At 43.9% G+C, this 25,251-nt stretch overlaps 1 protein-coding gene across 1 annotated transcript in view; it reads right to left on the minus strand.

Moving 5' to 3' along the window:
• Nucleotides 1–8,215: 8,215 nt before the first annotated feature.
• The window catches only part of PPP1R14C (protein phosphatase 1 regulatory inhibitor subunit 14C), a 73,887-nt gene continuing 56,851 nt past the window's right edge, over nucleotides 8,216–25,251 (minus strand). Inside the window, exons 2-4 of the mRNA XM_015410148.1 lie at nucleotides 17,017–17,100; nucleotides 16,337–16,369; nucleotides 8,216–9,782 (exon numbers count right to left, since the gene is read on the minus strand). Of these exons, the coding sequence (XP_015265634.1) occupies nucleotides 9,708–9,782; nucleotides 16,337–16,369; nucleotides 17,017–17,100 (192 nt within the window). The 3' untranslated portion in view covers nucleotides 8,216–9,707. The remainder of the gene's footprint in view (nucleotides 9,783–16,336; nucleotides 16,370–17,016; nucleotides 17,101–25,251) is intronic.

A 25,251-nucleotide genomic window follows, 5' to 3' on the forward strand; every position in this document is an offset into this window, starting at 1 on the left:
CTCAGGGCTTTTTTTGTAGAAAAAGCCCAGCAGGAACTCATTAGCATAATAGGCCACACCCAACAGCAGAAACTCATTAGCATATTAGGTCACACCCTGACAGCACATATCATTAGCATATTAGGCCACACCCCCATGTTACCAGAAGGGTGGTCACCCAGCCACACCCACCTTTTGCTTCTTATTCTATTTACTTTGTTTATTGTCAAAACCCAGGGCTTTTTTTTGTAGCAGGAACTTCTTTGCATGTTAGGCCACACAACCCTAATGTAGCCAATCCTAATGCGTTTCTGCTGTTGGGTGTGGCCTATTATGCTAATGAGTTCCTGCTGGGCATGGCCAACACAGGAGCCAGCCGGAACTCCCTGTGCGTTCCTGCCCAAAAATAGCCCTGCCTTTACCTTTACCCATTGAAATGGCCTGCCATCCAAAATTGGTCTTGCAATGGTAGAAAAGAGGGCATGGCCTGCCAGAATAACAGCCGGAGAATAAGGCCTGCAGATGCAGATTTCTTACATTCTCAGACTTAGAACTCCGGTCCTTTTCTGAACTTACTTCCAACATGCCAACAGCACTCTCCTTTTCAGGAGGTGCATGTACAAGATCCTTCCAGAGTTACATATTTGCAGTACACTACTTCAAACTGCGGTTGGGGAACTAACCTAATGCTGGCCTTCAAAGACAGTCTCTCCAAACCTCTTAAAGCCGTCAGGAATATGAAGAAGCTTTGTGGCAGCACAAACATGTCCATTGCCTCTCCACAAGTGCATTAATTAGCAAGGCAGTTTCAGTAGCCACAATGATAAACTTTTATTGCTGGGAGAAAAGTGTGTTTGGCTCTGCTGCAAAATCCCTTTGAGCTCTGAGCTACCGTCTAGTGCAAGACCTCCAGGGGCCCACCTTACAGTTTTAGAACCCATGATATATTCACTCATGGATCTTTGTATTAGGTCTGCTTACTTGCATCCCCTACAGGAGTAGAGCACCAAATGGGTATGAACAGAAATGCAGGGGATAGATCCTGGCCTTGACAGGCCAAAATGTTGACATTCCATCTCTCCAGAACCTATTTAGGACTAGCTACCAGGAAGAACTTCTGAATTTGGATTCACACAGAATGCAGAAGTTGTGACTCATTGAAAGCAAGCTGAGGAAACCATTAACACTTTGGTTTCCCCTTCAGGACCACCCATTTTTCCATAGTCCTACAGGTTCAAGGTGTGAAATTCCACAGCAGCATATTCAGAACTCTTTTGCCTGCCATCCTCTCTGTCCTGCTTTAAAAGGGAAATGAGAAACAGGCTTCAGAGCACATTTATTGCTAGCCAGATTAATGGCACTCCTGCTTTCTAAAAGCAAACAAAAGTTATTCCAAACATGACTCTGTTCATGCAAGTTTCCCTATCTAAAGAGGCTCTAGTTTCGTGCTGTTTTAGTTAACAGTGTGCTATTGAAATGCCACTCCTCTGCTGGAACACCCACACAGCATAAAGAGGTGAATCACAATGAGATCTCAGTTCCATGGGCCCAACTCTCATCTTACAATACATCAGAAGTAATTGTCAGATCACTGAAGTTACTCTGCCACTCAAGAGAAGAATCCATCCCTTTTAAGTCCGCAAGTAGAACTAGCCAAGAAATTAAAATTCAGTTCCGCTCTCCCATACATTGTAAAACAACAAAAGAATTTTCAGCATGTGTAATCTGTAGGAGTGCAAGCCACAACACTGTTTTATGCTCACACAAAGCTAAAGGCAAGAAAACAGAACTTTTTAGCTCAGACTTCCCAGGTTTGTCCAAGGAGAAGTATAGAAACCTTGCCATAAAGGAATTCTGTAAAAGGATTACATTTTCAGCAGCTATTTTGCTGAGCAATTTAGGATGTATGAGAAATCTACTTACCCTCAGGAAAATTAATGAAGCCATTTATGGTTTTCAGGTATATTTGTATGTTGTGCCAATTGGTCATAGGCTTAAACACTGAGAGCATTAAAAAAGTCAGGTCACCAGTCTACTTGGAAATCTTGCCTGCCAACTCAGAAAACATACACTTCCTAATTATTCTGACACTTGGAAGTTTGCTATAGTTTTAATGCAAGGAACCTGACTTCTAGTTCCCTACTTGGACTTCTGGCTTCCATTTTTTAACATACTATCTTAAAGAGTAGAAAACCTAACTTAAATATGGATCGTTGTTGGTCACCATGACAATTAATCTCTAGTTCTTGTCCCTTCTCTCAAATATACTTTTAGTTGCTAACAGGGGTCTTGTTGTAGAAAAAGAGCTGCCGGAGCTCATTAGCATAACTCATTAGCATAACTTATTTGCATATGCCACGCCCCCTGACATCACCGGAAGTGACAGAAGGCCACACCCCCTGACATCACCGGAAGTGTGTCAGAAGGCCCGGCTACTTACCCTCCTGCTTCATCCTCATTCCCAAACGGAATGAGGATCGAAGCAGAGGGCGGGGTAAAGAAGGGGGCGGGGCTTCACCACGGTACCACCCCGCCCTCTAGAGGTTCTCTTCCGGAGCTCCGTACCTGAGAGCTCCCCCCCGACTAGAGCCCTGGTTGCTAAAGGAATTTCCTGAATCTTAGCCAGACTGACCCAGTGATGATATAGTTCAAAACTTCTCCTTACCTGCTTCATTAGAATTAGGAATATAAAACCCTATTAGCTTGAGTGTCCGCAATTACCTTTTCACAAACATCAACTCATGAGGGTGGGTAATCCTTTCTTCAGGTTCTAGTTTTAGAAGAAATAGGACTTAGAGCCCTCTCAATGTTTTTTCTGCTCCTTCCTGATGCCAGAGAGAGAGAGCGAGAGAGAGAGAGAGAGAGAGAGAGAGAGAGAGAGAGAGAGAGAGAGAGAGAGAGAGAGAGAGAGAGAGAGAGAGAGAGAGAGAGATGCTGGACTAGAGATGCTCTAGCATGAAGAGCAATGTGACTCCCATGAAACAGTTTCTCGCAACATGTGAAATCAGTTTTAGGTCTTGCCTAGTAATCCTATTTTAGTTGAACCATGCCAGAAGTTCTGCATTTTTAGCCTTCTTGGATTCTACACTGATTTTAGTAAGCTTCATCTTTTAAAAAATCATATCTACACCCCATTTTTAGAAAACTGCAAGTCTAGACAGGTTGGCTAAATGTTATTAGCGCAGTCAATTTAGATTCCTAGTTTAGGAAAATAGGCTGGCTCTAGGCTTGTAAATTGCTGTTCTCTATGAGTTTACTTTGGGGGAATCCAAATGAACCCTAATGGATTTGGGAGCTATTATAAAATAGCCAAAAGCTGTACTTTTTAATTTATTGGCAAGGACTGAGAGTCACCTCCAATGCTCCCTCTAAGCTGTGGAGTCTTGTGAGAAAAAAATTCTACTTTGTGAGCTACTGGCATTAAAGTTGTGAGTAAGCGATTTGGCTACCGCATAAATTAGTGTGCTCTGGAGCCATGCTTCCTCAGCTAAGATAAAAATGTGTGAGCCGGAGGCTAAAAAACTGTGAGCTAGCTTACACTAACTCAGCTTAGAGGGAACACTGGTCACCTCACACATACACATATTCAATGGATCTGTTTGTTTTTATTCAGCAAGGTTGTCTGTAAATGAGATTTTTGTAACTGTGGTAGAGACAGCCACAGAGCTCTGCCCATCTCTCTATCTATCTCATGGTAACAGGACGTGTATGTGCATACTGTCATTTGTTCTGAATTTACTGTTGTAGCTGTTGTACAAAGGACTATCATGTGTTGTGAGGATATATTCTTTTTGATGTTCCCTTCTGCTCTTGAATTGTGACATGCAGTTTGGTAATACTGGGGTCTAACTACAAACCGGGCTACTAGAGTCATGTTTAAACTCACCTTTCCTCATAGGGCAGGTGTTTGGGAACAGAAAGAAAGACTGCTCAAGGGATTCTCCGTTCCTGTGTCTTTTCCACTCACAGCACTGTTGGCTGTTCTCTGCTCACTTCTGCAGTGGAGAACAAAAGCAGCTAGACAACTACTGAGTGACTCCTGTACACTTTGTGTAAAACAGACACGATAGTGAGGCTGTATCAGGACTGCAACAGCAGATGACACTACTAGCATACTACGGGCAAAGTCAATAGGAAATTAAGCAAATCTGAGGGGACATCTGGCCAAAAGGAACTGAGAACAGACTAAGCCTAGGGCTCTTTTTGTAGCAGGAACTCCTCTGCATATTAGGCGACACACCCCTAATGTAGCCAAATCCTCCAAGAGCTTACAGAGCTCTTCTGACAGGGGCTACTGTAAGCTCTTGGAGGATTGGCTACATCAGGGGTGTGTCGCCTAATATGCAGAGGACCTGCTACAAAAAGAGCCCAATGATTAATAGAGAGGGGAATGAAATGATCTGACAGACAATCAAAACATACATATAAATGGATAGCCATCTGAGATGTAGTCATGGATTATTCATAACATGGTTTACTAACCATGAAATAAGTATGTATTGTCAAGTGAAGACTTTATTCCACACAAAGGCAGCAGAAGGTTTAAAGGAATCAGAAAACAATCACATTTAGGCATGGATTCAGATATAACAAACCAGGGCTGCGGTCACACCGAGCAGTAGCCATGCTACTGCGACGGAAGATGGGTGGATTTTCCGGGCACGATCTCACCGCCACATCTGGGAAGCATAGAGCTCCCGTGTCGAACCAGAGGCTTCCCTCCGAAGATGCGCAGTTAAAAACTAGTACCTCGGAGGTACTAGTTTCTGGAAACCGCGGGGCAAGGGTGGGCGTCTGATAGCATTTCCGGTGGCATCCGGCGCCCGCCCATGCCCCATTGCGAAAAGGTTTCCCCCCCCCAAGTCTCCAGGGATGCGCACAAGCACCCAACAGGGCATGCACATACTTCAGGTTAAAAAAACAAAACACAACCCCGTTTGCCGTGCCGCACTGCTTCTTTGGCGCGTCATGTGATCGGCACCTCCCCCCTAACCACGGGACCTCGACGGGACCATGAGGGGACGCCTGATTGCACAGTCGCGTGTTATTTCACTGCGGGGCAAACAGCCACGCCTCCCCCCCCCCCGCGATATCCTGCCCGTGTGACTGGGGCCCAGGAACTGTTAGTAAATGAATGTCTGGGGGATTTTCATGCTAACGTATGGCTTTGACAGTTAAAAGATTTCTGCTTTTGCTGCAGATTATGATTTGGAATGCCAGTTTGCAGGGAAAACAAGAAAAAATGAATGCTTGCATCGCAGCATTTAATCATAGTCTAGATATTCCAAAGTACTTCAGTCTTGCTGATGCACATGAGCAAAAAAACATGAGCTCTTCCAAGGAACTAAAGAATGCACACATCACTATACGTTTATAAGCCTGCAAAAGCAAGTGAAGGTTATTGGAAGAAAAATCAACCTTGTTTGTGCAATCCTTGCCAACATAATATTTCATTATTAAGAACATAAGAAGAGCCCTGCTGGATCAGAGCAACGATTAATCTAATCCAGCATCCAGTTTGAAAAGTACTGAGACTTACTTAGTGAATTCAGCTCTCATACTTTATTCGGAGAAGAACAAGACAAAGTAGCCAGCTCGCAGGCCAGCCTATATGCCCCAAGAAAAACACACCCACACACACCCCACACCTGTGAATGGTCTATTTACACTGATTAGATTATTCCTAGGGAGCCTAGGTTCCCGATTGGCTGGGAACTATGATCCGAATATCTATTGTGTTTGGGAGCGAAGCTCAGGTACCTCACCTGACCGCATATGGAACCGGCCGAAACTGGATTGAGCACATGGCTAGGTCAGGACACAACACAGTTTCAGACAGTGGTCAACCACATTATCTGGAGGGCCAACAGGGCAAGAGCTAGTGTTTTGGGAGAAGGAGAAATTTTTTTGTCAACTCTCTCTACCCCATTCATCATTTTCTAAATTCTATCATGTCCCCCCCCCCCCCCGGTTGTCTCTTTTCTAAACTGAAAAATCCCAGACTCTTCAATCTTTCTTCATAGGGAAGGTACTCCAAACCCCTAACCACAGGGGTCATTTCATAGAAAAAGAGGTGCAGGAGCTCATTAGCATAACTCATTAGCATATGCCACGCCCCCTGACATCACCGGAAGCGTGTCAGAAGGCAACACCCACCACTCAGGCTCCACTGGACTGTTTTGGATTGCTGGCTATTTGGGGGGGGGGGAGAACGTGCAGATCTGTCCTCGCAGAGGAGGGAGAGCTTGTACCTGAATAAAACTTGGTCTTAAAGGTGCCATTGGACTGTTTCGGACCGTTTTAGTCTCAACCCCTTTCCTAACAATCCCTGACACAGAGTTTGCCTTTTTCACTGCCACAGCATACTGGGTGATGCTTTCATTGAGTTATCCACTATGCTCTCAAGATATTTTTCCCTTTCAGTCTCAGCAAGATCAGTATACCTGAAGCCTATATTTGAAGTTGAGATTTTTTGTCCCACTGTGCATCACCTTACACTTATCTATACTGAACTTCATTTGCCACATTGTCGTTCACTCACCCAGTTTGTGGAGGTCCTCTTGGAGTTCATCACAGTAAGCCTTGGTTTTTGCCATCCTGAATAATTTGTGGTCACCTGCAAACTTGGCCACTTCACTACTCACCCCTACTTCCAGATCATTTATGAATAAAAGTACCAGCTCCAGTACCAATCCTTGTGGAACCTCCATTGCTTACTTCCTTCCCTTGTGAGAACTGTAGATTTATTCCTACTCTTTGCTTCCTGCCATTTAACCAGTTTTTAATCCATAAGAGAACCCATTGTCCCATGACTGCTAAATTAACTCAGCAGTTTTTGGTGAGGCACCTTGTCAGAAGCCTTTTGAAAGTCCAAGTATATAATGCCTGCTCGGTCACCATTGTCTACATGCGTGTTCATTTTCTCAAAAAACTCCAAAAGATTGGTGAGGCAGCACTTACCTTTTGCAGAAGCCCTGCTGATTTTCCCTCAGCAAGCTTTGTCCCTCTATGTGCCTAAAAATTCTATCTTTACAGTTTCTACTAATTTGCCTGGAACAGATGTTAGGCTGACTGGCCTGTAGTTTCGTGGTTCCACTCTGGATCCCTTTTTAAAAATTGGTGAAACATTTGCTACTCTCCAGTATTTTGGTACAGTGGCTGAATTTAATGATAGTTCATCTATTAACCCATATATGTAACCTATCTCACATCTGAGTTCCTTAAGAATGGTGTATGCCATCAGGACCTGGAGTCTTAATGGTTTTTAGTTTCCATAATAGGTCTTAAACTTCATCTCTGGCCACCTCAATTTGGCTTAGTTCTTCAGACTCCCTTCTGGAAAACAGAGGCTGTAGCATGGGTACATGCCCCACACTTTCCACAGTAAATGCAGAAGCAAAAAAGTAATTTAGCTTCTCTGCCATTTCCTTATCTTACTTTAGCAATCACTTTATTCCTTTCACATTCAAAGACCCCACTGCTTCTCTGGTTGTTTTCCAGTTCCAGATAGATTTTAAAAATGTTTATTGTTTGGCTTGATGCTTTTAGCAACTTGCTCCTCAAAATCTCTTTGCATGCCTAATTACTGACTTACATGTCTTTTGCTATAGGCGGTGGTCCCTCCTGTTCAATGCACTGGAGCAGACCTTCCACTTTTTAAGAGGCCTCTTTACTTTCTATAGCTCCGTTGACTTGCATTGTTAACCACACAGGTCTTCTTTTAGACCAGGGGTGTTGAACATAAGGCCCAGGAACTGGCCCTGGCCCTCAAGCAGCTGGTATGTATGGAAATGTAACATACCCTTGGGAAAAAACCTAGTCTTTCATATGGTTAAAACATTTATTGGGGCTTTTGTGGGTTCCCCAGTAAATCAACTGCTTTCACTGCTAGGAATCAATTGCTTTCATTTTGAGTAAAAAATAATATTGTGAATTGGGTTTGCCTGTTTCCTTTATAAAGTTTATATATCTGGTACCTGGCATTACATGGTCCAGCCCACATAGCACACATGGTCAAGCCCAACAAAGTGACATTTATGTCAGATCTGGTCCTCGTAACAAATGAGTTTGACACCTCTGTTTTACACTTTCCAAGCTAGTGCAACGAACAGTGTGATATAAACGTGAATATTAGGAAAGTGGGTGTCAACAGAACCAACAGTCCCCTTATTGCAAGGAAATGAAAGGACTGAAATTACACCGGTTAAAAAATAAGTTGTACATGTTTTGGTGTCATCATAGCTATGACCTAAAGGCCTATTTATACAGCTCTATCATTGTACAGAAGTTATGGCACATCCTCCTTCCCAGCATAGCTTGCCATTCAAGTACCTCTAGCATACTGAATGGTAACAGTAATAGAAAGCATCATGTGCACCTTTCCAGGAGGCATTTTTCAACAAGAAGACTCTCACATACATTTGTTGACGCATGAGCAAGTTTTTAAAATAGCAGAAATTTAACTGCATCAGGTTGGTAGTTACTTGTCATCCTAGTTTTGCTTAACAGTACAATGAAGTCCATTTCCAACTGCATGCTGACAACTAAAATACATATAAAACAAAGCCACAAGTTGTTGCATTTATTTGAGTAAATATCTGGTAAATAAAGTCATTGATAAAACATTACAAAATTAAATACATTTTAAAAAGCTTGCCAGTATACATAAAGTTCACAAACATGTATTTTGTCTTTTAAAAAATAAAATTATGTTCAGAGCACCCTTGATATAAAATGCCAGACTAGCATCTACCAGCAGATGGTAGCTTGTGAAATGTTTCCTGAAGAGTTAGGGGATCCTGCTTTCACAACTAAGAAGTCACCCACCCGCCCGCCCTGGGGCTGATGTCAAAACCGGAGAGGGATCTAACATTGGTGGTTAAAGACGAGTGATGAGGATCTGCAGAGCACCAAACACACATTTGGTTTGCCTGCACTTGCATTTCCCCCTGGAAGAAACTCCCCTTAAACAGCACCACCCACCCACTGTCGCATCAGCCCCGTAGGCAGTCGATTAATACAATCCTAACAGACCATGAGGTGAAGAGGAGATGATCTGGCTAAGCATCAAAGTCAATAAAGTAAGTTCAAAGCCTACAAAATTAAGCCCTTAAAATCCCCCGGCTTGCTCATATGTTACTTTGTGAATGAAAGTATTCACCCCAATGCTTTAAATGCATTTAGAAACAGTGGCACCATTCACTTTAACAAACTGCATCCCTCCCCCACCCCCATATCTGCTACAACTTCCATTTAAATGGTTGACTAGACCACATATCCCTTCCACTCATGTGAAACAATGGTAATTCACTTGATAATTTATGTACATAAGCACAAGAATCTTGATACTCACGAGTTTGATGTACAACTTAAGTGATTGAAATAGTTGTAAAAAAACCCAAAAAACATCCTCCCCAAGTAGTTCTACACACAATCCATAAGGTAGGATTACTGCCTGGGACACTTAAATTGTCTCTAATTTGGCAGTTTCTATCCTCTTACTTGGATCATCCTCAAGTAATAAAAGCAGCATCCATGACATTGATAATTCATGATTTAAAAAAAATCTGACACTTAAAAAAATCTTTAAAAACATAAAGTCAAATTCATTAAATGCCAGAAATGAAACAAAAATATAATAAAATTGCTCATAAAGATCAAGCTAGAACGTGTTCTATTCAAAAGTCCCAGTTTCATGGTCATGTTTCTCAGGATGGCTCCCATTCCAGTTATATACTCTTCTTTTGAGGAGGGCTCAGTTTCCTCATTCCTTTTATCCGAGATAGCAGTTCTTTGATAAAATCCTACAACAAACAAGGCACAGAAAAAACCATCAACAGAAGCAGTACTATGGGCAAGCACCCCTACCCACAAACACAGCCCATTTTAACAAAGTCAAGGTTGGAGCCCACATCTACATTCTCCAGGCACCCCTTTCATCCATTTCACCCACTTCGTCCACAATGGGGGCTGCCCTACAACAGATGAAGAGAATACATGCAGAACTAAGCCATAATCTCCAAACCCAATTCTTCAAAGACTCTCCATTCTTCAATGAATGCTAGTTCTATTGAGATATATGTCAGTGTGATAGAGGTAGCAAGCAGTTACTATAGATCAGTTTGATCTGTTTGTCAGAACTAGCTGTCATGCTGGTAATCATGTAATTACAGCCAGGTGTTTGCTAGCAGGTGTTACTCTTTCAGGGCTTGTTAGAGTTAGTGATTGCATCATCCTGTTAGAGATTGGCTGGAGTTTAGCATAATAGCTATCAGTTTAGTAAGCTGGGTGGGCACTTAGTTCTCATAGACTAAGGCACGACATGCTGTACGATAGCCTGTATATATCTCTGTATATATTCACCTTTATAACTATATAAACTCTCTGTGAACCTTGATAACTGGTCAGTCTCCCGCTTCTTATTTACAATTCCCAATAAGTTTTGCATTCACATGTGTTTCTTTCTATTGGCTGCCTCAGTGAACTGCATTTGCTGATCATGTTCTATGAGTGTGAAGCCCAAGAAGGCTGCAGATGATCATAGAGAGAATCCTCCTCACCTCCTCATTGCGATTGCCTTGGGGCAGAAGATGGGTAAAACCAATCAGCCTCCTCTCTGTCCCTGGAATATTTCCAGGGATGGGCACTGCTTGAGCAAAATATGTCTCTTTCTTCCACCACTATCCCTTTGGCAAGACAGGAAAATCAGTCTCAGTTTCCCACTGTCCCTGAAGGGATGGGGGGGGGGGAGAGAGAGCCTGGCCTAGACAAGGGCCAAACTCTCTACAAGATTTCTTTCAGAGGCAAAGGAGAAATTTGTATGCATCTCCAGAATTTTCTCACCGCTGGCAGCACTGAACACAATCTACCTACCCATCTACCAGGGATATTCCCCAGTAGAATACAGGAAGCATGGATTTGGGATTCCAAACAGGGATAGGTCTGTAAAGAGCCAGGGGGTCATTTCAACATCCTGGTATTTAACTGCAAGAGTAGGTAGTCTCTACCTTACCCATGTGGGTTTCAACAGCATCACATTTAAAGCAACCATACATACTGACCAGGGCCGGCCCGAGGGGGTTGTGCGCCCTAGGCGAGGCCGCCTCGTGGCGCCCCCCCTCGGATGCCAACCTCCCGGTGGGTCCTGGAAACGTCCCAGCAGGCAGGCAGGAAAGCGCCCCCCCCCGCCACCGGTTGGTCAGTCGCACGATCCCTCCTCCCCCCTCCTGAAGAGGTGGCGGCAGAGGAGGAGGAGAGGAGGAGGAGGCGGCAGCAGGAGTAGGGGCAATATAGGGGGCAGTGGTAGGGGGCGGGCGGCAGGCAGGCGAGCACCACCCCGCCGGCCGGCCGGTCGGTCGCGCACTCTTTTCTCCCCCCTCCTCCCCGCCCGGCAACCTGAAGAGGCGGCGGCGGCAACAGGAGCACAGGCAGGAGAGCGCCGGGCCTCCCCCTGGCCGGTTGGTCAGTCGCGCGCTCCCTCCTCCCCCCTGCCCGGAAGCCTGAAGAGGCAGAGGAGGAGGCGGCGGCGGCAGCAGCAGGGGCCAGCAGGCAGGCAAGCGCCGCCGCCCCGCTGGCCAGTCGCGCGCTCTTTTCTCCCCCCTCCTCCACGCGGCAGCCTGAAGAGGCGGCAGCGGAGGAGGAGGCGGTGGCGGCAACAGGAGCAAAGGCAGGGAGCGAGCAGGAGGAGAGCCCGCAGCAGGAGGAGGGAGAAGAGGCAGGCAGGCAGGAGTGCACCGCCCCCCCAACCTAGCTGGTCACCTCCGTGCGTGCTCCCTACTCCCTCCCGCCCAGCAGCCTGAAGAGGCGGAGAAGCGCCCAGCTGGCTGGCAGGCGCCGCAGCGGAGGTAAAAAGAGAGCCTGCAGGAGAAGGAGGGAGGCGGGGATCGCCCGGTTAGGGCGGCGGCGGCGGGGCTTGGGGGAGCGGGGCGCAGTTTGACGCCCCTGAGGGCCGGCGCGCCCTAGGCGAGCCCCTAGCTCGCCTAGGGGGCGAGCCGGCCATGATACTGACAATACCAGGACTATGTCTTCTTGGTCCACAGATCCTTGGTAAGTCAGCAATACACACATAAGAACCAATGGCTTGATTTTAAAACAGGCTGCATTGAATCAATGAGAGTTCCTGTTACTGCAAACGGGCAGAAGGTAATGGGGTCTAGTCAATAATTTAAAAAGAAATTATAGATGAAGTGGTGACGAGGACTAATACAGTCTGTCCAATCATGCCTAGCTCTGCAGCATCACCTTGGTTTTTGCCTTTGGCTTCTGCACATACAGATGCTGGAGGCTGCTAATATAAATTATTGGATTTTAGTGGGTTTTTAAAAGAAGTTCAAGTAACACATATTAAAAATCCTGCAAAGGTTAAATCAGGGGTGCTGAACTCATTTGTTATGAGGGCCGGATCTGACATAAATTAGACCTTGTTGGGCCAGGCCATGTGTGTCATAAAATGTAATGCCAGGTAGTGGAGATATAAACTTTATAAAGGACAAAAACACAAAGAGTTTTCTTTTACTTAAAATAAAAATATGCTTAAACCATTAGCACTCTTGCAATATTTTCTTTAACAGTGTCTGATAACTGACACCTCTTGCTCTGAATTATTGCATCAAAATGTCTGTGCTGTTGTAATTTTGAGTATGTTGTTCAAGTGTGTATCTGTAAGCTGCAAACCTATAATGATGCAGCAGCAGAACTGGAAGAAGAAGCAGAAGACAGCCAGTTCCACTGTGGGCCTGATAGAAGACCCCCTGGGGGCCTGATCTGCAAAAGACTTGGGAAGATTGAGGACCTGGGCTCCCTAAGTTTCTAGCTAGTGCAGAATTTGTTGAATGGAGACCTCAAAAGACAAGGCAACCTTCCATCCCCATTCTGGGCTTTATCTGAACCACCACCATTATGCCATGCATATTTCCAGCTTCCATGTTAAAACCTCTAACACTTTCATCCATTCAGAGCTGTCTGCTTTGCTGTGAAGTTTCAGCTAGTTCTATTTTTAGCTTGTTTACTGGAATGAAACAGAGTGCTTATTAATAGCATTAGGCATTAGTCATTATTTACAATCCCCAAACATTTCCTAGAGGTTTGTAAAGTCATGGATTCTCTTTCTAGGCAATCCATTTATGCGCCTTCCATCTGCATTCATCTCAGGAACTCCCTCTAGGATATGCTCTAAGGTTATTTTAAAACACCAGTATTTACCATTGCTTTTGGAATTAGCGACACAGCTACAGTGACAAGGACATCTAGCAGTTATGCTAAGCATAGAATTTTGCAAACAGTTCACAAGATGGCCTATTTTGGCCACAACTGAACTTGCCTACAGAGATTCAGTGATTCTCTTTGCCTTCTTCCCTACTGCTCCTTTATTTCCAAGCCTTCATTGTTCCTGTGCTGCTATTTGAAAGGGTAACAGTGATACAATCTGGTGCAGGCTTATGCAAAGCAGCCGTGCATTGTATTCAAAAGACCAAAGTGGGAAAGGAGGCAGTAGTAGGGGATGGTGGCACTGCAGGTATGAGAGGGTGGTAAGCAACAAAACACTGAGGACAAACGCAGACCCATGAATCCCCAACTGCTCTGTACTCCCTTAAGCATGTATACTAATGGTTCAGACAGATGTAACAACATTCATGCATTTCCATCAGTCTAAATGCAAACTGTAGGCCTGTAGAGTAGGCTTGTGCCAAAGGGAAGGGAGAGGCAACTTAACCCTTCAATCTCTGCAGGTTTACAAATCAAAACCAGACCAGGCTATCTGTTTTGCTACTAGATGTAGATGGGTATTCCTTAAAGACTAAGAAAACTTATTTATTTATTTTATTTATTTTGGGATTTATATCCCGCCCTACCCAAACGGCTCAGGGCGGCTAACAGGCAGCTATGCCGGATTAAAAAGTAAAATACAATAAAACATTATTACATACATAGTAACATTGGTGCTCTAAAATTCTCTAAGACTCCCCAAGATGTGCGGTATCCCGCGTTGGCAACCAGCATTATTAGTGGCGTAACTTGTGGTAGGGTATGAGCTTTCGTGAGTCACTGCTCACTTCTTCAGATTTTTTTTACTAGCATTTTAAAAGAAAAACAATTAAGGACACATTTCCCCCATTAAAATGCTAATAGAGTGGAGAAGCCAGTTTTGATTATCAAAAGTAAGTGGAAGTTCCCTCTCCCTTCCCTACGTGGCCCTGAGGCAAACCGAGGAAGCACAATCCTGAAATTTGCATTTTATAAATAGATGGGCTTTGAATCTTAGTTGTTCCAGACAAGTTTAGGAGTTCCACCACACTACTTTTTGTTCTATTTCAGTACTATCAACATTATGCAAATAGGAAACTCCTAGAACCAGAATGGACAACTACTGGCTTGAATGGCTAGAGTGTGGCAGACCTAGGGAAGTTTTAATTCCGTTTAACATGGCATTTTAACATGCAATTTTGTATTGGTTAAGAAGTGCTTATGTCACAAAGCCTTTGGAATGAAGTAAACTGGAAATAAAGTTGAGGACTCAACACGCATGCAGAAACAGATATCTGCATGCCAAACAGCCATTTCCCATGCACTAGTGGAAAGTGGAAGATCCACATGCAATGAAAACCAAGCAGCATATTCTACATGCACAAGTTATTTCATACAGTTTGTGATTCTCTTATGCACCTGGTATTCCACAACTAGCACACTTTTGCACCTATAGTTCAAGCAGTTTTATAGGCATGGCCCAGAATGGCTATAGACTCTTCCCATTATATGAGGGCTTATTCACTGAACTCCCAACTTCTCTTGGAATTCTGCCCCAACTGCTTACTTTCTTTGCATACATCAAGTGATTAACCAAACAGAAAGCCTCTAGGGTATACTTCAAGTCAGCAAGTGTCGCCTGAGTACCTTAGGAAGCCAGACATTCTATTTACCCTCCCAAGTGCTCTCTGGCTTGCAAAGTATGCCTCTTCCCCAAATTGGCAGCACATGCTAGGGAAGTATTTTTAGCTGCTGGCATACAACCAGTCAAGTTTACTTTCAAGATTATGTGGATATATCAGAAACTTTGTTTCATTCCTTGCAAGCCATAAACACACACACTTTGCAGGAGATAGGCAAAGCAGCTTTTTAAAGGGGGAGCTTTTGGAGAAGCCTGCTAACCATCCCATGTCCTGAAATCTGTAGGATTGGACTCAGTAGAGCTAGGAGACTGCTGTACAACAACCTGGTTCATTTAATATTTTTAAACAGAAGTCACAGCAAATTGTTACATTCTTGCTGCAGGAGCCACATTACCTAGAAATAGTCCTTAATGTGCAGATCTACACTACAGCCATCGGCTTCTTGCATCTTACAAACTGCCAGTACAATGTCTCCCACTTCTCCTGTTCCCACAGCAGCTTCTGAGAACTCTGAAAAGTTGATGCTGTCCATGTGGCCAAAACACCATGAGCAATACTGGAATTGCAGTGAGAGACAGAAACTGAGGAATACCATCCCAACTTGACAGGCTCCCAGAGGAGTTTTCACTGATGCAAGTTGCTGTTGGCACAGTAGAGAAGTGGGGGTGACATGGGCCAGATCTCCTCCTTCACTGCAGTCTCCATTGCCATGTGGCATTTTGAGCACATGCTCACACAACTCCCAGCATCAGCTATTTAGAGGACTCAAGGACCTGATGGGGACAAGGGAAGCAATGCAATGTCAGTCATAACAAGAATTCAACAACTGTGAGAGGCAAGTTTGAAAGACCACCCAAGCACAAAATTAGACAGCTATCAACTTAATTACCAACCCTAGCAGGATACGTTGCTCAGTAACCTAAAAGCTTCTCTCTCTTTTTTTAGAAAAAGAGAAAGCTGTTTCCAGAAGTCTGATTATTGGATTAAGTGGACTGCTTTACTCGTTTGCAGCAGTTATGTAAAGAAGGTTTTGAGTGAGGACATTGATGCAGATTCTCCCGGAAAATCAATGTCCTGCTAAGCTGCATTTCTATTCATGTTACTGAATAAAAATACATTAAGTTATACATGAACAATCCTTTATCCCCTCCCACTTAAACATTTAAAAAATGAACACTGAATGCATTGTACAATGTACAAAACTTTACATCAGCCGCAACAGTATAATACACATATAACTCAGAAATAGCAGGATTTCCTCTTTTTTTCTAACATATTAAATTTCAGCATATGGTAAATTATTGGTGGTTAAAACACATGTATGACTGAGGACCCAAATTTTGTTATTCTTTCAGGACATTTTGGTCAGCAAGTTTGTTTTGCATATGCATACATGCACATACCCCCCTGCTCCCTGCCACAATGTGACATCATCAAGCTTCTAATGCTTAAAACAGGAAAAGGTATTTTACCTCTGTGGGTTTGTAGCAATCTACCAGCGCTTCCTGGAAGTAAAACAATAAAAGCATCAGTTTGGCAGAAAAAGGGGAGGAAGGACAACTGTTTTATCAAGCAACTGATCACCTAGGGTTGCTCTTGCAACAGCTGGCAAATAAGCATCATTTGAATTTTGTGTTACTGTTCTATAACATGGGACTTTCAAAGACACAGGTACAATAGGTATCAGAACTGACAACTGCAATCAATATCTAGAGTTACAGTTCTTCATATTGTATAGGTAACTCAATGGTTAATTCTCCCTTCTCCAAAGCATTTGAGGAAACACCTGTCAGGGAAATAGGAGCTATTAAATGGACACTCACAAATGGATAACTAGCACAGATAAGTTCTTGACCAGCTTCAAGAATTGTGGAAATTGCAATGTTCTTGTTACAAACATAGATGCAAGTCTTATATCAGCCTGCTGCACCGTTATTTGTTTCAGACTTAGAAGAAATAACCAACTACTGGCTTCCCTTCTAAAAATTCTGGACTTGCATAACAAAAGGTGTACATGCATGTATTCAAAGCTAGACTGTATCAAAAAAGCATTCTGTGCATATGTGGCTTGTAAGCCGCCAGACAGTGCAGTCAGAAATAAGTTACCAAGTTTTTAATGCTTTCCCAAATTTGAACACAAATTCAAACTAACTTGCAATTTGAGCGCTCTCTCTTCTTCATCAGCAGCATCAAGAAGATCATCAATGTCAATCTCTACATCTGGCATCTCTTCTTCCTGCAAAAGAAGCAAGTTGAAATGTTAGTTTATTGCACTTCCGCCAGAATCAAAAGCAGAACAACGGGACAGTTTCTCTTGCATTCACACACACCCTCCCTCCGGCTTAGACCCCAGTTCAGATTTAGTCAGCTGATATTTCTATGCAGCTGAGCAATCAAAATGTGTCCCTCCCTCCCACCACAAGATTCAAAGATTGTACAAGGATTATGTGTGCTCCTTCCCCTCCACAGAGCCTCTATTTCCCCTTGCTTCTCCATGTGAACCAACACTAAAAAAGTAACTCAATTATCTGGGCCAGTTAAAAAGAGAAATTATATGCTGCCACATTACAGATGTAAGCGTCTCGTCTTGTAAACCCTTCTAAGAAACCAAAAGAAATACTACCTGGCTACCATGGCGTGGATAAAGGAGATTCTATTTTATAGGTGAGAAGGATAACAAATACAAGAGAACATCAGCAAGGTACTCCTGCTTTTTCTACTGCATTGTACTGCCACACAAGCCACATTCCTCTCAACAATCACATTATAGCAGAAATTGATCAGCAAATCTAATTTTATCCATTTGATCATTCCTTATGAATCACTGGTAAATCACGTGTTTGCCATATTGCTTCAGACCCTGCGTGGAAGAGTTTAAGCCTAGTGAGAGATCGTAACAGCTAATTTTGTTGCCAGTGACACATGAAATGCAGTAAGTTTTAAACCTCAAAAGTACAAATTAAGGGACTCGCAATATTCATTGGAACATTAACATTCATTACTTGTATAGCACTGCTTATGCTACATGAGGCTTCACAGAATACACAGCAACACACAACTGTCATTACCCTGAGGAGTTTATGGTAGCTAGCTGAGCGTCACTGACAGATCTAGGCACTGGCTTAGAAGTGATCTTCTGAAGTCTGTAGGGCAACACAGACCCAACTCCTTCAATTTTCTTCTCCCATCTACCTTTATGAGTTACCCAGCCATGTTCAACCTGAGGACACTTTTGGAATTTTGAAAAATGTTAAGTGGTCACCACCACAAAATGGCTGTATGGGGTGGGGTTAGTAAAAAAAAAAATTAGATTTCAAGCGAAATGTCATCCTGCTATGAAGGCAACCGCTTCTATTCAGGACCCTTTGGATTTTACCCCCATGGTTCCAGCTCTAAAGAGATACCATATTGGGGATCTGCTGCATTACACGGTGATACTTACATGTTGTTCCCTCCATTTCGTACACTGGATCTTAGCTACATTGCCTCTTGCACAATCTAGAGAAGCCCCTGTATTTACACAAAGATTACTCACAAATTAACCTTCTTCCAATATGGAAGGGTCTAGTAGTAAATTTACAATAGTAGAAAGTCCACAATATAGGCAACTGTGAAACTCACACTAAATTAGCTCACATTCATGTTTTAAGGGAACTTTTAAAAATTTCTTTCTTTCAAAAAAGAAGAAAAAGAACAAAGGGGAAAAAACTTAAAATCAAGCAACTAAATAAGATTTAAAAAAGAGAAAAAGTACAAATACAAAACAAAACTACAAAAACAGTGGTGACAAATCTACACATAAGTGGCTATAAATGATTTCCAAATATCTAAAAATAACTATATGCAATTGCCATCTATATGCCATGAGTTCAAATGTTGATAGAGTTCTAAGGTCCTCAAATCCATTGATTTACCAGAGGTGGACTTCTATCTATCCAGTGTTGTAATATGAGGCTATTAGCTTTAGTAACAGCATGGAGGGTCCATTTCCACTGACTGTCAGTTAGCCTCCAAGAGGCAGACAGGTAGTTTAAAAAAAATATAAGAATCTTCAAAAATCAATGAACATTATTTTATTTATTTATTTATCATATTTATACCCCGCCCATCCTGCGAACAGGCTCAGGGCGGATTTTTTAAAAAAATATTTATTAAAACAAAAAAGACAAAAAAAACCTTAATAGTTAGTGGGTATATTATACATATTCATTAATATTACAACTTTAAAACTTTACCAATTTTTCATTACTTTCTCCATCACATATTAAAGTCTGCATGCAACTATATACATCTGCAACTAATCGTTTCACCATATCTGAATATTAACTTCATTTAATATTTCTTCTTGATGAATCAAATATTCTAAAAAAAATCAATGAACATTCTAATACAAAATTCATAAGAGTAGTAACTTCTTCCCAGAAAGACCGATGACTGGACATACTCAAAGCATATGTGTAAGGGACACATCCTGTAAATTACAACGCCAACAATTAGACACTTTACTCAGCTAAAAAGTTGCTGTGGCGTCAGTATATTCTAAACATAATTTTTTGCTGAATAAGATTTTCTGCCTTGATTCAATTAGAGTTTTCAGGAGCAAAGGGGATTCTGAGACACTTAATACAGCAGAGACATATTTGGATACCAACAAATATTGCAACTGTAAGTATTGTCATTCTACAGAAGGTGACAAATCATACCTAGACCTCAGCTGAGGAAATGACAAAAACTCATCCTCAGAATCTCTCAACTGATCCAATGTAAAAATCCCCCTATCAGTCCACGCCTTGTACAGAAAAAAATCCTTCCCAACTATTAGATCTGGATTGACCCATAATGTTGATTTAGAATGTGAAAATGGATCAAATTGATATTGTCATGCCATTATATGCCACTGTTTTCTGGTTGTAGAAACTGCAGGAGGAATGGGATCCACTATAGTATTAAGTAGACCCTAATGCATTCCACTTCGACAGGGGCACCAGACAAGAGGCCTCCAAATGGGCCCAAGATGGACAGTCCAACTGCAAGGAGTGATCTCAATAATTAGTACAAATTAACAAGTATGTCTGATGATATAATAAGATCAGGGAAACCGAATCCTCCTTCATTGAATGGAAGTTACATCCTCTTTAAAGAAATCTGAGGCGTTAGGTTTTAAGTGTCATATCAGCTGGTCGTTAGCATAGTCTTTGTCAGTCCCTTTCTAAGCAACACAACAATCTCCCTATGCATTAAGCCATTAATATGCCCTCTGGAGAATTGCAGCAGAAATATAGTAGGTTCTCAATGTCCACAACTGAATATTAACTCTGGAACAGTAACTGCACGCCTGTTGCAGCAAACCCAACATTCTCAACACCAGAAAAACAATTTATTTTGTATTCCTTTCAATATAAGATGACTTCAATATGAAGTTGCCTTGTACTGAATCAGACCATTGGTCAATCAACACCAGCATTGTCTACTCGGACTGGCAGCAACTCTTCCAGGGTCTCAGGCAGCAGTCTACAGCCTGGATGTTTTAACAGGAGATGCCAGGGGCTGAACCTGGGACCTTCTGCATGCCAAGAAAATGCTCTACCACCGAGCCATGGCCCCTCCCATTGATACATAACCTGGACCGTGAACATGTACTGTTACCCGAACTCCTCTAAGGATGGTTCCGGGAGCCCAAGTCAGCTCTGTTTACAGAGGTGGGCGGTGCGTGAGTTCTAATCCCGTGTATCCAGAGGTCAGATTGGTGTTGAACGCTCGCTATTTCCCAGGAAGTCAGACAACGCTCTAGGTTTATGCATAAATGTTCCCTTTACTAAAGTAGTTTCATCAGACATACAAAAACAGATACATACAAGATTCGCACAAGCTCCTTAGTTACAATAGGATATAGAAACAATCAGCATGGAAAATAACAAAAGCATCAAATAAGGGGGATGACTCTACAGGTAGACGGTCATATTTATCTGAGGTCCAGCTGAGAAGAAGTCTCCTCTTAGGAAGGAAGGGCAGCTAAAGCATCAACTGGTAGACTCTACAAACGCACAGGCTGGTCCGGCCAAGCCACGTGCGTGTTCCCTGGTCGCGACTCCGGGGAACTTGGTGAGAGCCACCTGAAGCACCTTAGTGCAAGGTAAGGGAGGGGTGGGTTAACCAGAGAAACAAAGCCGTGTTTCTCTTTTTAAAAGCTACATTTTGGGCTTGGCTTAAGGCCATAAAAATCCCTAGGGTCCGTCCTCTCTACTATGGCTATAGGTCCAAAGGGGGTGACGTCCTAATGAAGGGGAAGGGGCAATATGCAGATATTCTACCCTAACTTCAAAGCGCAGCCATGTGGTGAGGTGTGAACCTTCGTTTCCATTGGCAACCTTTGACTTGCAGAGATGTCTCTGGTCCGGAGCCATAAACAGTATTGTCTTTTGATGCCAAAACCAGATAGCAGGGGGAGAGTTACGTGGTTTCCCACAGATCAGCAATGGTGGGGTTCGCTGTTGTTTTCCAAGGGTCCAAGTTAGGTGTAATGGCGCTGGGTCTCCTCTGTCCTCGAGGCATTATGGGAGGAATTCCAGGGAAGCACATGTTCTGTAGAAGCAGCAGGCAGCACAGGTCTTGTCTATTCATAGGCAAGCATGCGATGCAAGGCAAAGCTATACAAACAGCAGTAATCCCTGAGTCCCCAATGCACAGATACACAGACATGAAACCCACACAAGCAGCATCAACACAATGCAGAAATGCAAACACAAGCACACATGGTAACAGTACTCAAGTTTGCTGTTGTTGTTGTTCAGTCCAGGGTGGAGTTGCTCTTACAAGATGAAGCTTTAAGAAAAAGTTAGTGAGTGTTCTAAAATCAGAGCTATCATACATAAACTGACTAACATAAACAAGATTTAATCCTAGAGTTCAGCAAGTGCTCAGGTAGGGTTCAGGCTGCAGCTTTATTCGGACGACACATTAGATGCTTACAACCTGTAATGAGATAACTAACTTAAGTCACAATTAAAGCCTGATGAAAAGTCAAGCCTGCAAACACACCCCAGCTGAAAAATTCCTTTTCCATGTCTGTCAGCTCAAGCCCAACATAGGCTATGTTATCGGTCCACACTGATATTTCAAGTTGGTTTTACATAAATGTTCTAGAGCAGTCCCTAGGGCTATACTGGCAGGTGCTATTTAACCAGGAGTGCTCTCAACAGGACAAGCTGCACATTACAGGCTTTTTGGATACAGTACATATTTGTCCACATTAACATGAGCTCCAGGCATAGTCAGGCCTGCCCAGATGTTTAAAAAAGCAATGTAATTCAACAGACCTTCCATCCACCCTCAGCAGATGCAGATGCTACTCCTTGATCTTCGTGGTCTCTGTGCATCACACCTCTAAGATATAGTGCACCTGCGCCGACCTCGATCAGTTCCTCTTGAAAAGCGAAAGGGATTTTCACGTCCGCTCCCCAGTCATGCACCGGCCCCACTGCGCATGACTAAGGGAGGGGCACGACAATCCCGCCAGTTCTCTTGTGACCGTCACGCTGGTAGTATCCTCTCCACTTCGGTCAGTAAAACCTTTTGGCCTTAAGGCCTATTCCTCTTCTTTTCTTCAAAGTGTCTTCACTTTTCTTGTTTTTTGCTAGTGAAAGGACATTGTTACTACAATTTACTATTCTCGGACTTAGTCGTTTGGTCTCCTTTTTGCAGACTGCGTTCCCCCCCCCCGCCTATGGCCAAGAGGTGGGGATTCTTTAAATGGTGCCACAAGAGCGGTAGTAAAATCGCCCCCCCAGATGGACACTCGCTTTGCCTTCTGTGCCTTGGGGAATTGCACTGTGGACTCTTGTGCACATTGCGCGAAGTTCTTGAAGCAGACAAGAAAGAACAGAGCTACTAGACTTCGCATCGTGCTTTTGTAGTTAGCATTCTCACCGATGTCGTCACAGGACACTTCGGGACATGCATCAATGTTGATGCCCGCCTCGGCATTGACAGCTGCACTGTCCCCGATACCGACTCACTCAGATGTCGACCGCCCAATGCTGAAATGCTCAGCCCAGACATCTCAGTCCAAAGCTCATACTCCCTCAAAAAAACACAGGGAGGGCAAGGACGATTGGCCAGTCAAGCATAAAAAGCATAAGAAAACTCCCCCTGCGCTATCTCCGCTGACCCCGCAGAGGGTCTTGGAACTGAATCCTACGGAGGCTGCTTCCCTTGACTTTTCGAGGCGAGAGCAGCCACAAGGTGTACCTCAGTCGCCTTCACTGCGTCCTATCCTGCTCACTGACTCTGAGCACGATATGGACTTGACACAGATCTCCCGGTCTTCCAGTGTTGAAAGTCTGCATTCAGACCATGGAGCCGATGCATTTGTCCGTCCTTCACAACTCCATCCTGATGATTGAGGCCGACCATCGGCACCGATCTACCCACCACCATGTAATTCAACAGACCTTCCATCCACCCTCAGCAGATGCAGATGCTACTCCTTGATCTTCGTGGTCTCTGTGCATCACACCTCTAAGATATAGTGCACCTGCGCCGACCTCGATCAGTTCCTCTTGAAAAGCGAAAGGGATTTTCACGTCCGCTCCCCAGTCATGCACCGGCCCCACTGCGCATGACTAAGGGAGGGGCACGACAATCCCGCCAGTTCTCTTGTGACCGTCACGCTGGTAGTATCCTCTCCACTTCGGTCAGTAAAACCTTTTGGCCTTAAGGCCTATTCCTCTTCTTTTCTTCAAAGTGTCTTCACTTTTCTTGTTTTTTGCTAGTGAAAGGACATTGTTACTACAATTTACTATTCTCGGACTTAGTCGTTTGGTCTCCTTTTTGCAGACTGCGTTCCCCCCCCCCGCCTATGGCCAAGAGGTGGGGATTCTTTAAATGGTGCCACAAGAGCGGTAGTAAAATCGCCCCCCCAGATGGACACTCGCTTTGCCTTCTGTGCCTTGGGGAATTGCACTGTGGACTCTTGTGCACATTGCGCGAAGTTCTTGAAGCAGACAAGAAAGAACAGAGCTACTAGACTTCGCATCGTGCTTTTGTAGTTAGCATTCTCACCGATGTCGTCACAGGACACTTCGGGAGTCGACACCTGCCTCGGCATCGACAGCTGCGATGTCCCCGATACCGACTCACTCAGATGTCGACCGCCCAATGCTGAAATGCTCAGCCCAGACATCTCAGTCCAAAGCTCATACTCCCTCAAAAAAACACAGGGAGGGCAAGGACGATTGGCCAGTCAAGCACAAAAAGCATAAGAAAACTCCCCCTACGCAAACTCCGCTGACCCCTCGGAGGGCCATGGAACCGAATCCTACGGTGGCTGCTTTGCTTGACTCCTCGAGCTGAGAGCAGCAACAAGGTGTACCTCAGTCACCTTCACTGTGTCCTATCCAGCTCACTGACTCTGAGCATGATATGGACTTAATGCAGATTTCCCGCCTTCCAGTGTCGAAAGCCTACACTCCGACCATGGAGCCGACACTTTTGGTCATCCTTCATCGTTCCGACCTGATGATCGAGAACGGCCATTGGCACCGATCCACCCACCGCCATCCCACTGGGATCAATGGCAATGGCAATACATGTATGGGGCCTATTCATTCTTGAGTAGCATGCCATGGCTCCCACCCCAACTGATGGAATGGGACTGTCAGTCCACTTCCTCCCAACTCTCTCGATATCAAGATCCTCCACCAACGCCAGGGTTTGTGAGATCTCAACCATCAAGGCTGACAGGTAAACCTCCCAAACCACCACCTCCGATAATTCCCAAGTTTAAAGATACGTCAAATCCGGTCCCATCGACACAGATGTTGCCTATTTTCTTTTCCGAACCGTCTGAGCATTCCGCCTCTCCCGACGCCTCCTCCCAATCAAGAGACAAAAACCCCAACCCTTCGATGGAACCCTCGCCACCTCAACAAGTGGGTGATGATCTTCTAATTTCTCCTTCGGAGGATCTAAAAACTTATGGGGATTTCATCAAACGGATGGCCAACATGCTGACCCTGTCTATGGTGCAACCCCCACCTACAGTAACAGATTCCATGTTCGATATCGTGCAGATGGACACCTCTATTCAGATAGCTTTACCGATGATTTCGGTCCTGCTTCAGTTATTTTACGGTCCCCAAAAAGGACGGAGGCCTCTGTCCTATTATGGACCTCAGGGGACTCAACCGTTTTATCTCCTATCGGAAATTCCCAATGACAACATTGCAAAGCATTCTTCCCTTTCTCAGCGAAGGTGTCTGGATGGTAACCCTGGACTTGCAGGACGCATATTTCCATATAACAATCCACCCATCTCACAGAGAGTTTTTGCATTTTGCGGTCGCGGAGGGCAATTTTCAATACAAAGCCCTCCCTTTTGGGCTCTCAA

The sequence above is a fragment of the Gekko japonicus genome, unplaced genomic scaffold (genome assembly GCF_001447785.1).
Source record: "Gekko japonicus isolate JY-2015 unplaced genomic scaffold, Gekko_japonicus_V1.1 scaffold646, whole genome shotgun sequence".
Classification (NCBI taxonomy): Eukaryota; Metazoa; Chordata; class Lepidosauria; order Squamata; family Gekkonidae; genus Gekko; species Gekko japonicus.